The 11,682-nt window shown below is 40.2% G+C and overlaps 3 protein-coding genes across 3 annotated transcripts; 2 read left to right on the forward strand and 1 right to left on the reverse strand.

Annotated features, from left to right (window-relative positions):
- The first annotated feature begins 179 nt into the window (after positions 1 to 179).
- On the forward strand, positions 180 to 2,208 carry LOC120017032. The gene is made up of 3 exons (XM_038870073.1): positions 180 to 693; positions 1,080 to 1,341; positions 1,942 to 2,208. The coding sequence occupies exons 1-3, from the start codon at positions 532 to 534 to the stop codon at positions 2,007 to 2,009; spliced, it is 492 nt and encodes a 163-aa protein (XP_038726001.1). The 5' UTR covers positions 180 to 531; the 3' UTR covers positions 2,010 to 2,208.
- Positions 2,209 to 3,382: 1,174 nt separating this feature from the next.
- Positions 3,383 to 6,445, forward strand: LOC120016171 (beta-glucuronosyltransferase GlcAT14A). The gene is made up of 4 exons (XM_038868814.1): positions 3,383 to 4,154; positions 4,257 to 4,332; positions 4,409 to 4,524; positions 5,790 to 6,445. The coding sequence occupies exons 1-4, from the start codon at positions 3,641 to 3,643 to the stop codon at positions 6,311 to 6,313; spliced, it is 1,230 nt and encodes a 409-aa protein (XP_038724742.1). The 5' UTR covers positions 3,383 to 3,640; the 3' UTR covers positions 6,314 to 6,445.
- A 517-nt stretch (positions 6,446 to 6,962) lies between these two features.
- Positions 6,963 to 10,217, reverse strand: LOC120015993 (FT-interacting protein 7). The gene has a single exon (XM_038868533.1). It carries the CDS (start codon positions 10,140 to 10,142, stop codon positions 7,152 to 7,154), a length of 2,991 nt encoding a protein of 996 aa, XP_038724461.1. The 5' UTR covers positions 10,143 to 10,217; the 3' UTR covers positions 6,963 to 7,151.
- Positions 10,218 to 11,682: the final 1,465 nt, after the last annotated feature.

Here is an 11,682-nt window from a genome sequence, read left to right on the forward strand (position 1 = left end):
TTATTCATTTAAGAATTCATTGTTGGAATAGGATTATATGAAAAAGTTATGCAAAAGAGTCATGGAAATTAAATTTGAGAACCCTTGTTGGAGTTGCTTAGTCTATGCACTAAATTTCTTTTCGTCAGAATAATTATGCCATTCATACTAGGCATGATTCTCGGTTGTTTGGATTCATATCTTGCCTCCACCTTTAAAAAACTCGAGGTTCGGGTACAACAATTAACCATCTTGGATTGGGCTTGAAATCGTGTTAGGAAGCTCTGGGCTGGGGTCAATTCCACCCCGTATAGAAGGATTCAGGAGCCCATTTGTTTTTCTTCACCAACACCTCCTACTCGGCTATTCCCATTTGTTCCTGCATCGGTTTCGTCAACTACACAGGGAACCGAAACAAAACCCAGATGACTAGATAACTGACGATTTCTTCCAAGTCCAGAGCCGGTTATCTCTCTCCGTCCCCAGAAAAGTAGAAAACTTTCTCAATTGCATCAGCTTTGTGGGTTTTGATTGTATAGTATTTTGTTAACCATGGATTGCACTATGAAGATGACCTCATCGAACATCATACCAGTTCCTTCTTCACCAAAAATGAATCTAAATAATAGGATTCCTTGTGGGTTTCGATACAGCGGAGGTGTTTGCATCCCAAGAATCCGTGCAACGGCTCTCGACGGCTTTGCTGCCCATGGGGTTAGTCTTTTCTTCTTTTTGTCTCTCTGTTTTTTTTGAAATTTGATTGTAGATTTGGTTTGTTGGATGAAATCACAACCCTGGGATTCAAAAGTTCCTTTTAGGTATGAATTTATTGGAATTATAGTTTATTTCATTTACAAGCTTGCCCCATATTACTGGATATGCTTGAGCTAGATGTATTTTGTAGGCTTATGTAATGTGTATTGAAATCTATAACTACCAAGTATTGCAAGAACAATTCGTGCTCCCGGGGCTCAATATAAGTCTGTAAATCTGGCTACTTTCGTGAAACTGCATAACAAAAAAAAAAGTATTAGCTTATTCACAACGCTGAAAATGAAGTGTTTATGTGTGTGAATTCCTTAGTCATTTGAACATTGCAGGACGGTTCAAGTTCAGTGGTAGATATGCATAGAAAAAGAAGTAGTCTTGAATCTCTGTTTTGCTATGACAAGCCTATACCCGAGGAGAGAATTGAGAAGCCAGTTGGTGTTTCCATAGAGGAAAAATTAATTGGAGATAATTCACGATGCACTGATTGTCAAGCAAAGGGGGCTGTCCTTTGTGCCACTTGCTCAGGTTCAGGCTTATATGTTGACTCAATATTGGAGAGCCAAGGAATCATTGTCAAAGTCCGATGCCTTGGTAAGCTTCTTTCCATTCTGAGTCACGTATACACATGAATGAATGTCATATGCATATACATATCCAATTTGGGCCTGTCATGTTCTTATTACACCACTAAACATTAGATTATGTGATATTCTACTATGCTGCGGATGATTGTGAGCTTAATGTTGGTTCTTAAACTTAAAGTATGATACTGTGTCCCTCTGCTTAAGCTACCTGGACTGTTATGCAAATTAAGACTAACCCAGCAAGCTCTGAGTTCCTTGAATTCTGGGACTCACTAACCAATTTGACATATATTGCCGATTTGCTGGCATGGGGAGTATTCTTCCAAAATCCATGCCATATCTTATGTTGTTAAACTATTAACTTCTAAGAGGAAAAACAAGGAAGTCTCGAGATAAGATGATATTCAAATGAAGGCACTATCTGGTGATTAAGTTATTGCTGTTATCTTAAGTCTTTAAAGCCGATAATTTTGATGTCAGAACCTATGAGATGTTTCCAATGTACTTACAAATCTTGGAAACTTATCTCATTACTGAACTAAAATTGAAAATGTGGATCAGCCTTACAAATATAATGCTACTTTAGTGATAATGTTTTCTTTGATAGGTTGTGGAGGAACTGGTAACATCATGTGTTCCGAATGTGGCGGTCGAGGTCATCTTGGACCGAAGTGATGTAGCTAAGGTTCCTTTTCTTTACCTCAGCCTTGTTGTGCCATTTTGGATGTAATGTTTATGCTTAGTTACACCATAATTCTTTAGTTTTAAAATTTTAAAGGTTTCTTGTTTGGTAACCTGTGATAATTTGTTTTCAGAGTGGAACAGTATTGTTTTTGACTCGGTTAATCTTATTTGACTCAGTTTATCTATTGTCCCCCTGATTTTCACAAATAACCTAATCACTCATGAATGAAAATGAATAGAGTTTCATTTAAAGCTTTCCAATAGAGGAATGCTAAGTTCAATTCATCAGGCACATCCTATGACTTGCATAATTTTCAAGCTGTTAATATGCTTGGCCCATGCACTTTCAATTTGAGTAGGGATGTAGATGGGTTGTCAGAACTCAGAAGAGCCATGTTGGGGCAGATTATCATGGGTATGGCAACCTTAAGGCCCACAAGAAATCTAATCCAGGCCCAGTGAGCTATATCCATGGGCCAGGGCTAACTCATTGCCCCAAATATTAGGGTCTGTTTGGTAAAGCGTTTTGATTGATTTTCAATACTAGCGGAAATGTTATGAAAAAAAAAATTGAACTTGAAGCTTTGAAATATGTTGTAGGGTGTTTGACGAATTAAAAGTTGACTCTAACGGATAAATGATTGAATAAAAGTATTAATTTAAACCTTATAATATTATGTTTAATGATTTTATAACAAATTACTTTATTAAATTTAATCTAATAAATTTATTTATTATTAGATTAATTTTAAGCATAAATTATAAATATCAAATTTGAAAATTATTAAAAAAATTTATCATTACATTATATCTTATATGAGCTTTTATTATATTTAATGTGTATTTTCATTTTTTATAAATATTAAATTTAATTTTATAATATTAATTAGAACAATAAAATATAAGTTAAACTAACAGTATATTAAACTAAATATTATATTAAATATATATTATTAAAACTATGGGAACCACATTAATTTCTGCAACAAACAAAAGACATAATAATAACGTGGTCCCCACAATTAAATATATGTAAAAAAATTCCACCTTCAAAAGCTCCGTGTAGAACCTTCTCAAATGGCAACGGAATCACTGTCATGTGTGCAGCGGTGCCGCTGCAGCACTATGTCGTTTGGCACGGCGTCTCCGCCAGGTGCCAAACAGGCGGCTAATATGGAATAAACTACCATCACTCCAGTCCAAGAGAAGTCCAGTTTTGAGTTTAAAAAAAAAAAACAATAAACTCCTGGCATCTGCTAGATTTCACAATCTTCATTCCCTCATAGACCCAATATTGTCCATTTTCCTCCCTTAAAAGTCAGGGTTAATTTAGTCATTACACAAACCCAACTGGGCTTTCAAAAGCTCTGTCAGTGCACCAAACTCCTTGAATAATTGACTGACAAATGGGAGGCCTTCCCTTCAAAGCAAGGAAGGAACCCAAGAACATTCTACACTCCACAGCCTTAATTTACTTTAGTGCCCTTCTCTTATCTAGCATTGATTCCATCATCAACCAATCTCTTAACTACCATTACATTACCTTCACTTGACAACAACGGCCTCTTCATCCTCCCTTGGAGATTTGTTGTCTCCCTCAAAAACTGCCAAAACCCAAAAAAATGGGTACTACTAAGCTTATCATGATCTCATTCATGGTAACCTCACTCCTCTTCTCCTTCCTCTACATATTATTATTCCCAACAATACTAACCAAACCCATCTCCAGATTCAATCCAGTCATCAAGTCCAACCCAGTTTTTCTCCCCAATGTTGATCAAAACCCATATCCAGTCACATTTGCATACCTGATTTCAGCATCTAAAGGTGATGTGGGAAAGCTGAAAAGGCTGCTTCATGCTCTGTACCATCCTGGGAATTACTATTTGATACACTTGGACCAGGAGGCGCCGGCGGCGGAGCAAAGGGAGGTGGCTGCGTTTGTGGCGGAGGAAGTGGTGTTTGGGCTTGTGGGTAATGTTTGGATTGTTGGGAAACCCAATTTGGTAACTTATAGAGGCCCAACTATGCTTGCTACTACTCTCCATGGAATGGCTATTTTGTTGAGGAGCTTCAAGTATTGGGATTGGTTTATCAATCTTAGTGCCTCTGATTATCCTCTTGTGACCCAAGATGGTATGGTGAGTGCCATTTTTTTTTCTTTCTCAAAATGGGGTTTCTTTGATTGAAATATATTTATTATATCTTTATTAATTTTGATTCTCACTTTGTTTGCAGATCTGATTGATGCATTTTCTGAGTTGCCAAAAGACCTCAATTTCATTCAACATTCCAGTCGCTTGGGTTGGAAATTGTAAGAGCTAATTATTGTTATTATTAATTTATTATCATTAGAAATGGTGTTTAAAAATAAAATTATTTTTTCCCAGGAATCGCAGAGGGAAGCCAATAATGATAGACCCAGCACTGTACAGTCTTAACAAATCAGAGATCTGGTGGGTTATCAAAAGGAGGAGTCTCCCCACTGCTTTCAAGCTCTATACAGGTTTCTTCAAAGTTCAATCTCCAATGCTACATTATTATTATTTAGTTAATTAGTTTGGTTCAAATAATAGCTGATGTGATTAGGACCGCACACCTACTAAATCGTTGGGTTCCAACTACCAAAATCTGTTTTAAGTAGTTATATTAAGAATCGACAAATTGGAATGCTAATTAAAAGTTGGTGAATTGTTTTGCATGATGAAAACAAGGTAGCATTGTCGTTGTTTTGGTGGTGTTGATTGATATTTTAATTTTGGAATTTGAGAGAGAATATCGACAACATTCAAGGATAAAAACATTATTTATTTATTTTTATGTAGTGTATGTCAATGGGCACATGCTTTCCTGCTTGTATGGAGGGCCTTATAGACTTGGCCTTAACGATTTCTGCATGTCAGTTCTTTATCCATCCACATTATGGGAAAGAAAAAGTAATGTCTTTTAGATACCCTCTTCAATGATACTAACCTTAATTAGTCAGCAATAGTTGTTCTTTCCCAGGCAAATCAGAAGGGTCTGTAACTACTTGATTAGTTGATTTGATCATTGCACTTCAAAACAGTTTATTGACTGATATCATTCTTGGTTCATGGACAATGTAATTGGGAATTGGAATACGACTTCGTATTATCAGAAGGGTCTGTTAACTAGTTGATTAGTTGAGTCTAGTTATTAGTTAAGTAATGATATCAAACATTTCCTTTTGGTTAAATTGTTATAAACAATTAAAGTAGACTAACAATTTCATCGTAATATTGAGCTCGAGCCAACAAATCTTAAGAAAGAGAGGAGATGGAGGGGGATCTTCCTCCAAAACCTTACAAATCTATGCTATATGCATCCAGGAGTACTAAACTCAAAAGAGGAAAAAATTGAACTTAGTTTTGTGTACTGAATGAAAGTGAGGGTAGCTCAAGTATATTAGTATTTTTTGCATACTTAAGTACAGCAACTGTAGCTCGAGCGTAGTAGTCTCTCATAACAAACAGGAGTAGACTGTTTCCATGGTTGAGTCCCATGATGTCGATGTCGTCTCAATATTCTAATCTGACTTAATTTTTTGGTCGAATTTTGTTACGTTCTTACGAGAGAAAGTTGCAGTTCATTTGATGATTATTTCGATGGCTAGTTCGATCAATTTCAAGTATCTTGGTTCTACACCCTCGTTAACTTGCAGGGGCAAGAACACAAGATTTTCCTTCCTTGTGTATTTTGGTATTTAACCACTCAACAAAACATTAAACTTAACTGTATTCCCAAAAACAGGTTCAGCTTGGACTACACTATCAAGGTCATTCGCTGAGTACTGCATACTTGGTTATGAAAACTTACCCAGAACGCTCCTCCTCTACTACACCAACTTTGTCTCCTCTCCTGAAGGCTACTTCCAGACAGTCGTATGCAACTCCGAGGAGTACAAGAACACGACAGTCAACCATGACCTTCACTACATTTCTTGGGATAACCCTCCGAAACAGCATCCGAGATCTCTAGGTCCCAAAGATTACAGAAGAATGATTCTAAGTGGCCGTCCATTTGCCAGAAAATTCAAGGAGAAAAACTTGGTTCTTGACTGGATTGATAAGGAACTCCTTAAGAGACACAATGGAGGGTTCAATTACGGAGGTTGGTGTAGTGATTCTGAGAGTAGTGGGAAGAGCCAGCGAGCATGCTCTGGCTTGAAAAGCGAGAATTATGGTGTTTTGAGACCTGGACCCGGGTTGAGAAGGTTGAAAAGTCTGCTGAAGAAGACTCTTTCTGCCAAGTTCAACAAACGACAGTGCAGATGAACTCTTTTGTCTCTTATATTCTTTTAAACATGAATGATAAGAAGCTATACATTGTATTGTTTGGTTTTGAGAAAGTACTGAGGATGGAGATTTGTAAAGAATGCTTAAATACATGGTTGCATAGTTGTTGAAGTTCATGTTTTTCAATAAATCAGAGCTCGGAAAGAAAAGGTAGAAGTAGAGATGTAATGTGGACCGGCCCGTCTCGGCACTGCCCACAACGCTGGCCCTGCCTTGGTGGGTCGGGCCGGTCCATCTGTCTTAATTGACATTCCGGATTGGATATCCCAGCCCAGCCTGTGATGCTTTATGGGCCTAACGGGCCGTGTCGGGCTACTGGACTCTGGCCCGTTTGCCATATATAGGTAGAAGGAAGAGCCTTTTAAATGGATTGATTGAACATTGACACTTCGTTGTTACTCGAGTTGAGTTTTATGTGGTTGTGCTGTTCTGTTTAGTTTGGTTGCTTTGGTTTCAGATCATACAAAGTTTCCATTGATAAAGATCATACACAGCTTCCATTGATAAAGATCCTACAAATTAAAGCCTTACCTTTATCAGCAACACATCATACAAAGCTTGAATTCAAAAGCTGGCCACATCTAGTCAGTGTGGAAAGAGACACAAGCTCCGATTAACGGTCACATTTTCGAAATGTTTGAATCCTAGATTTCTTAATTGCAACTTACAATAATGGTCCACTTTCTGCGCACATTGTAACGGTCACTTCATCCACTTTTTGGCTCACCAGGGTCCAAGAACAACAACTTTTTAGACATTATTTTTAAAATTAAAAATAATAGTAATGCATATAAAGGACAACAAAAACCAAGGAAATCTAAAGAATTTGATCGGACAGCGACGGTAGTCGCCTGAAAAAGTTGAGGGGGACCGACGGCATGTCATCGCGGAACCGTGGGTGGCGGAAGTAGTAGAACCCCCACACCAACACAAAGGCCTTAAATGGGACCACGTAGAAGACCAGTGAAGCAAGTAGACAAAAGACTACGAATATTCCACTCGCTCTTGGGTCCCTCCAATTATACAATGCCTCCAAACGCTCCACTTGGGCCGCCACGTCACCTAATAGCGTCTGGGCCCTCCCCGCCAAGGCCCGAAGCCGATCGTATCTTACGCGAACCACCTCAGGTGGTTTTGTGGTGGGAAACCCATCAAACTCTTCATCAAGCTCGTCGGGGCCCACTACATCAACATAAGAGAGTCTCGGATCCATGTTGTGTGGGACCCTATGGCGATACCGAGATCTTAACAGTAGGATCATGAAGGCGTACATGAATACAGTGGGGAGGACCAGATGTGGACATAACACCACTGCCGCGAGAAGAACGTGGACCATGATAGTGGTAGGTGGGTGCAACCATGTCCGAATCCCATCAATCCAACGAGCCAAAGTTGCCGCACGTGAGAGGCAACCCACTACCCTGAACCAATTAGCTTTACTTTTCCTCATGCTCCATACGTGTGTGTCACTATCTAGCATATACTGAACCACCTCTTGACCCAAAGCTGGCTCGGACCGAGCGAGCCTTGTTGTGACTATCCGCATCGCAGTGTGGCGCAGTATGTCTTGCTGTGCGGGACCCAGTGGACGGACGTAGTGCATTCTAGGAAGCATTGGACAAGCGTAGGCTTGTATTAAAGTGAGCCATGATGAGGAACAGAATCTAACGGCTATCTCCACCTCCCCCATTTTCTTGGCCCCACCAGGGAGTATTACGGTGAGTGAGTATGTATTCAGGTAGACCCGATTCGTATCAAGTGTTGACAACCGTACACGTATCTTTCCAATCCTAACGTCTTTTCCTGGCTTTCCTGCTTCGTCGAGCTTGTACCGTCCATTATCAAATGCACCTATGGTAAGTACGGTGCAAGGATCAAACACATCCCAACTGTACTGCTCGTTCCACCGTGGATTGAATCGATCGAGTATTGTACGAGTACGAACCCATTTTGGTCCATACTTGGCAACCACGTAAGCGTCAGTAGTGCCACGTGTACCATCCTTGGTTTTCACGGGGAGCAAATTAGTCGCACCACGGATCCCCACCTCAAGTAATCCAATTGGAGCCTTGGCTAGCTGCTTAGCTGCGGCTCGGACATCGCTGGTCACGTGAGATGCCTCGTCTAGCACGTGATACCCTCCTTCCAAACAGACTTTGACGTGTATTCTCCCTGCGTAAGGCTTATTCTCGTCACCTGCCAAGTTGAACCACCGTGATTTCGCATCCGTCCGATCATCTATTCGCTTCTCGATGCTTGCCATCTGTATTTTTGCGTTGCCTACTGTTTCTCCATTTGTTACATCTTCTACTGTGATTATTAAAAACGGCTCAAACGGCTCAGCTGCTACAAAAACCAGATCTTCATTCCAAGTCGGGTTAGTACTTGAGCTGGACGATGATGACCCGACAGAAGTCCGACTTGTTTTGAAAACCTGTGCTCCAAGTTGACCCTTTACGTAAAGTTCAGGCCTTTTGACCTTAGGCTCGGACCCCGAACCAAGTTGCAAATCTTGGGTTTGGATAACCGTTAGTCTCAAATACCACAGCTTTGGAGACAAATATATCTTGGCTCGGGTCTCTGGTATCAATCCACCTGAATCCGACTGCCATGCCTCTTGAAATGCTTCATCTGCTTGAGTTCCCAGCCAAACAGCGATCATGACATCGTTTCCCGGCGAAGCTTCGGACTCCAAAGTGTACCATTGAGGAGCTAATGGACTATCTGGTGGAACTCTATTTGGCACCTCTTGCAAATCAAACGACACCGTTCCAAGACAACTCTCTGTAGATTGATCTTTTTCTTTCTTCTCTTCTACACAAACTGAAATTTCCAGTGAACTGGAATTTAATCCTTCTTTGTCGAAAGCGAACACTTGATCCCAATCTTTATTATCAGATTGGCTCTTGGTTTTAACAGTGTTTGTGCCGATAACAAGCTTCGCATACATTGGACCACTGTGTTCAGATTTTACTAATTTGGCCTTAACCACGCGAATATAATAAAAAGGCATGCGAGCAACGAGATCGTATGTACCGTGGCTCCGATCTCCGCCCATTGATCGGAGTTCAGGATCACTTGCGCCAAGATTCGGCCGTTTTATGATCTCTGTTTTCTCTTTACTATGTTTTCCTTTATCACTTTGAGCTAACAAAGGATTCTCCACCTCCGCCGGTGGAGAAGCTGCTGGAGGAGCCTCCTCCGGCTTTGGTTTCTCCTCCGGTGGTGGATTCGGCTTCTCTTCCACTTTAGCAGCTTCGTTAGGCTTCTCTTCCGTTTTCTCCTCCTCTTTCTTTTCATCTGTTTTCTCTTCGTTCTTCTCATCTTCCGGTTTCGGATTCTCAGGTGGCTTCTCCTCCGCTGCCGCTTCCTTCACCGGCTCAGCTTTCTCCGCGGGCGGATCCTCATCAATGTAATATACTTTTAGTCCCAGCTCCCCCTTGATCTGCGAGAAAACACTCCGTTTCTCCAACGGAAAATACACAAGCGATTCCGATCCGGACTTAACAAAGCCACTGCCGGCGATCTTCACTTTTCCTAAAAAGTTGCTTCGCTTCCCAAACTTCTTGTCGTTGTATAGATTGATCTCGAGGATTTCGGTAGCCATGGAGTCCTTGTCATGGACAAGAAACTCAAGCAGCTCGTCCCACTGCGGGTTCAGATCTCGGAACTTCGTCTTGGTCCGCCGCCGTTGGCCGTCGAAGTCAACGATAGCATACGCGCTCGCCGTCCCCTGTCCGTCCTTCGGCATCAGATTCTTCGCATTGCAAACCTCTACGAACAACTTCCTGGAGCATATCTCCGCCATTTTGCGGGCTCAAATCGGCACTGTTTGCTGGTTTTACAGAGAATATTTTAGTTAGGGAACGTGGGAGACTGAGAGAGAGAGAGTTCTAGCTTTTGTGCAGAGAAATGTGAAATGGGATGATGGAAGGGGACTCTGTGGAGATTTTAAAGTGGGGGAGGGAGGAGCGGGGCCACGTCATCTATACAGTTAGGACAAACCAACACGTGGCAAGATCTTTGGGGGACAGTAAGGCAACGGAGAAGAGCTGCTGAGGTGGACTGAGCACCGTGCCTGGTGCTGACTCTGCTGAAGCATCATTGCATCGGAGATCCTCTCCCCCTGTTTACAAATTTAACTATTTAGGCAATGAAGTCGGATTTTTTACCAAGCTGAGATGACACCAATCAAGCAATTACAAGTGTCGCAATATCATTGCTTATGATTAACATAATTTTTTTAAAAAATAAATATACTTCTCATTGAAATCGAACATTGATTGCAGATATGTCTAACATAATCAATTGTCAATCGAGTTACCCCTCACTAGTATGATGAACGGATTATTTACCAAGCTGAGATGACGTTAATCAAGCAGTTACAGGTGTCGCAATATCATTTCTTATTATGATGAATGTAATTTTTTTTAAAAATAAATATGTTTTTCATTGAAATCTAACATTGGACACACATATGTTTAACTTAGCTGATTGTCAATCGAGCTACCTCTTGTTGGTATGATTAATGTATTATTTGTCACGTTATTTGACACAATTATATAATATATAGCGGTCTTTGATTAGATTAATGGATGTAACAACGTCTCTTTTATTGGGTGTGTTAAATAATTTGGTAAGGAATATGTAGATAGTTTATTTATAAGATTCTCATATCATTCAGTTAATGTTTGGCGTCTAGCCGTACTAATGTAATTTGTTTATGGATAGATAAGCACGTGAGAGGCCACTTGCAGCTCTCTGCAAAAACGAACGTTGATTTTGTTTTTGTGCCTTTGTGATCTGTGTAAGGAAGTGGGTTCCCGTTACCTAATCTGGCGTGTTAAAGACGTATTAATTCTCACGTGCGGCACTGACGAATATGTCCGGCAAAAAATAATTCCTATAATCTGTATATTTGGACCACTTGGTGTGCCAGCCATGTGATGAATACCCATTACACGGAATGAGGGTCCAAATCTAACATCATAAGTTTGGGTCTAACTCTTTATTGAAAACTTAGGTTGATAATAAAGAGTTTGTCATCCCTTATAAACTAGACTCGAATTCTCATCATGACCCAACCCAACTACCAAGTAGGAATGTAAAATATAAACTATTGTGATAGGCCTGATGAATGTTAGTTGCTTGGTAGCCCAGAAAGGGTTTAAAATCATCTAACGGGCTGGCCCATAACGATTGCTTGATGGGCCCCAAAGCTGCATTTTTCTTATTAAAAAAAAACCGCCTACTTAAATCAATTCACATTAATAATAAATCAATTAATTTACTCAATATTTTCATAAAACTAATATATATTCACAATTAATTTACTCAATATTTAATAT

This window comes from Tripterygium wilfordii, chromosome 15 (genome assembly GCF_013401445.1).
Source record: "Tripterygium wilfordii isolate XIE 37 chromosome 15, ASM1340144v1, whole genome shotgun sequence".
NCBI classification, from domain to species: Eukaryota; Viridiplantae; Streptophyta; class Magnoliopsida; order Celastrales; family Celastraceae; genus Tripterygium; species Tripterygium wilfordii.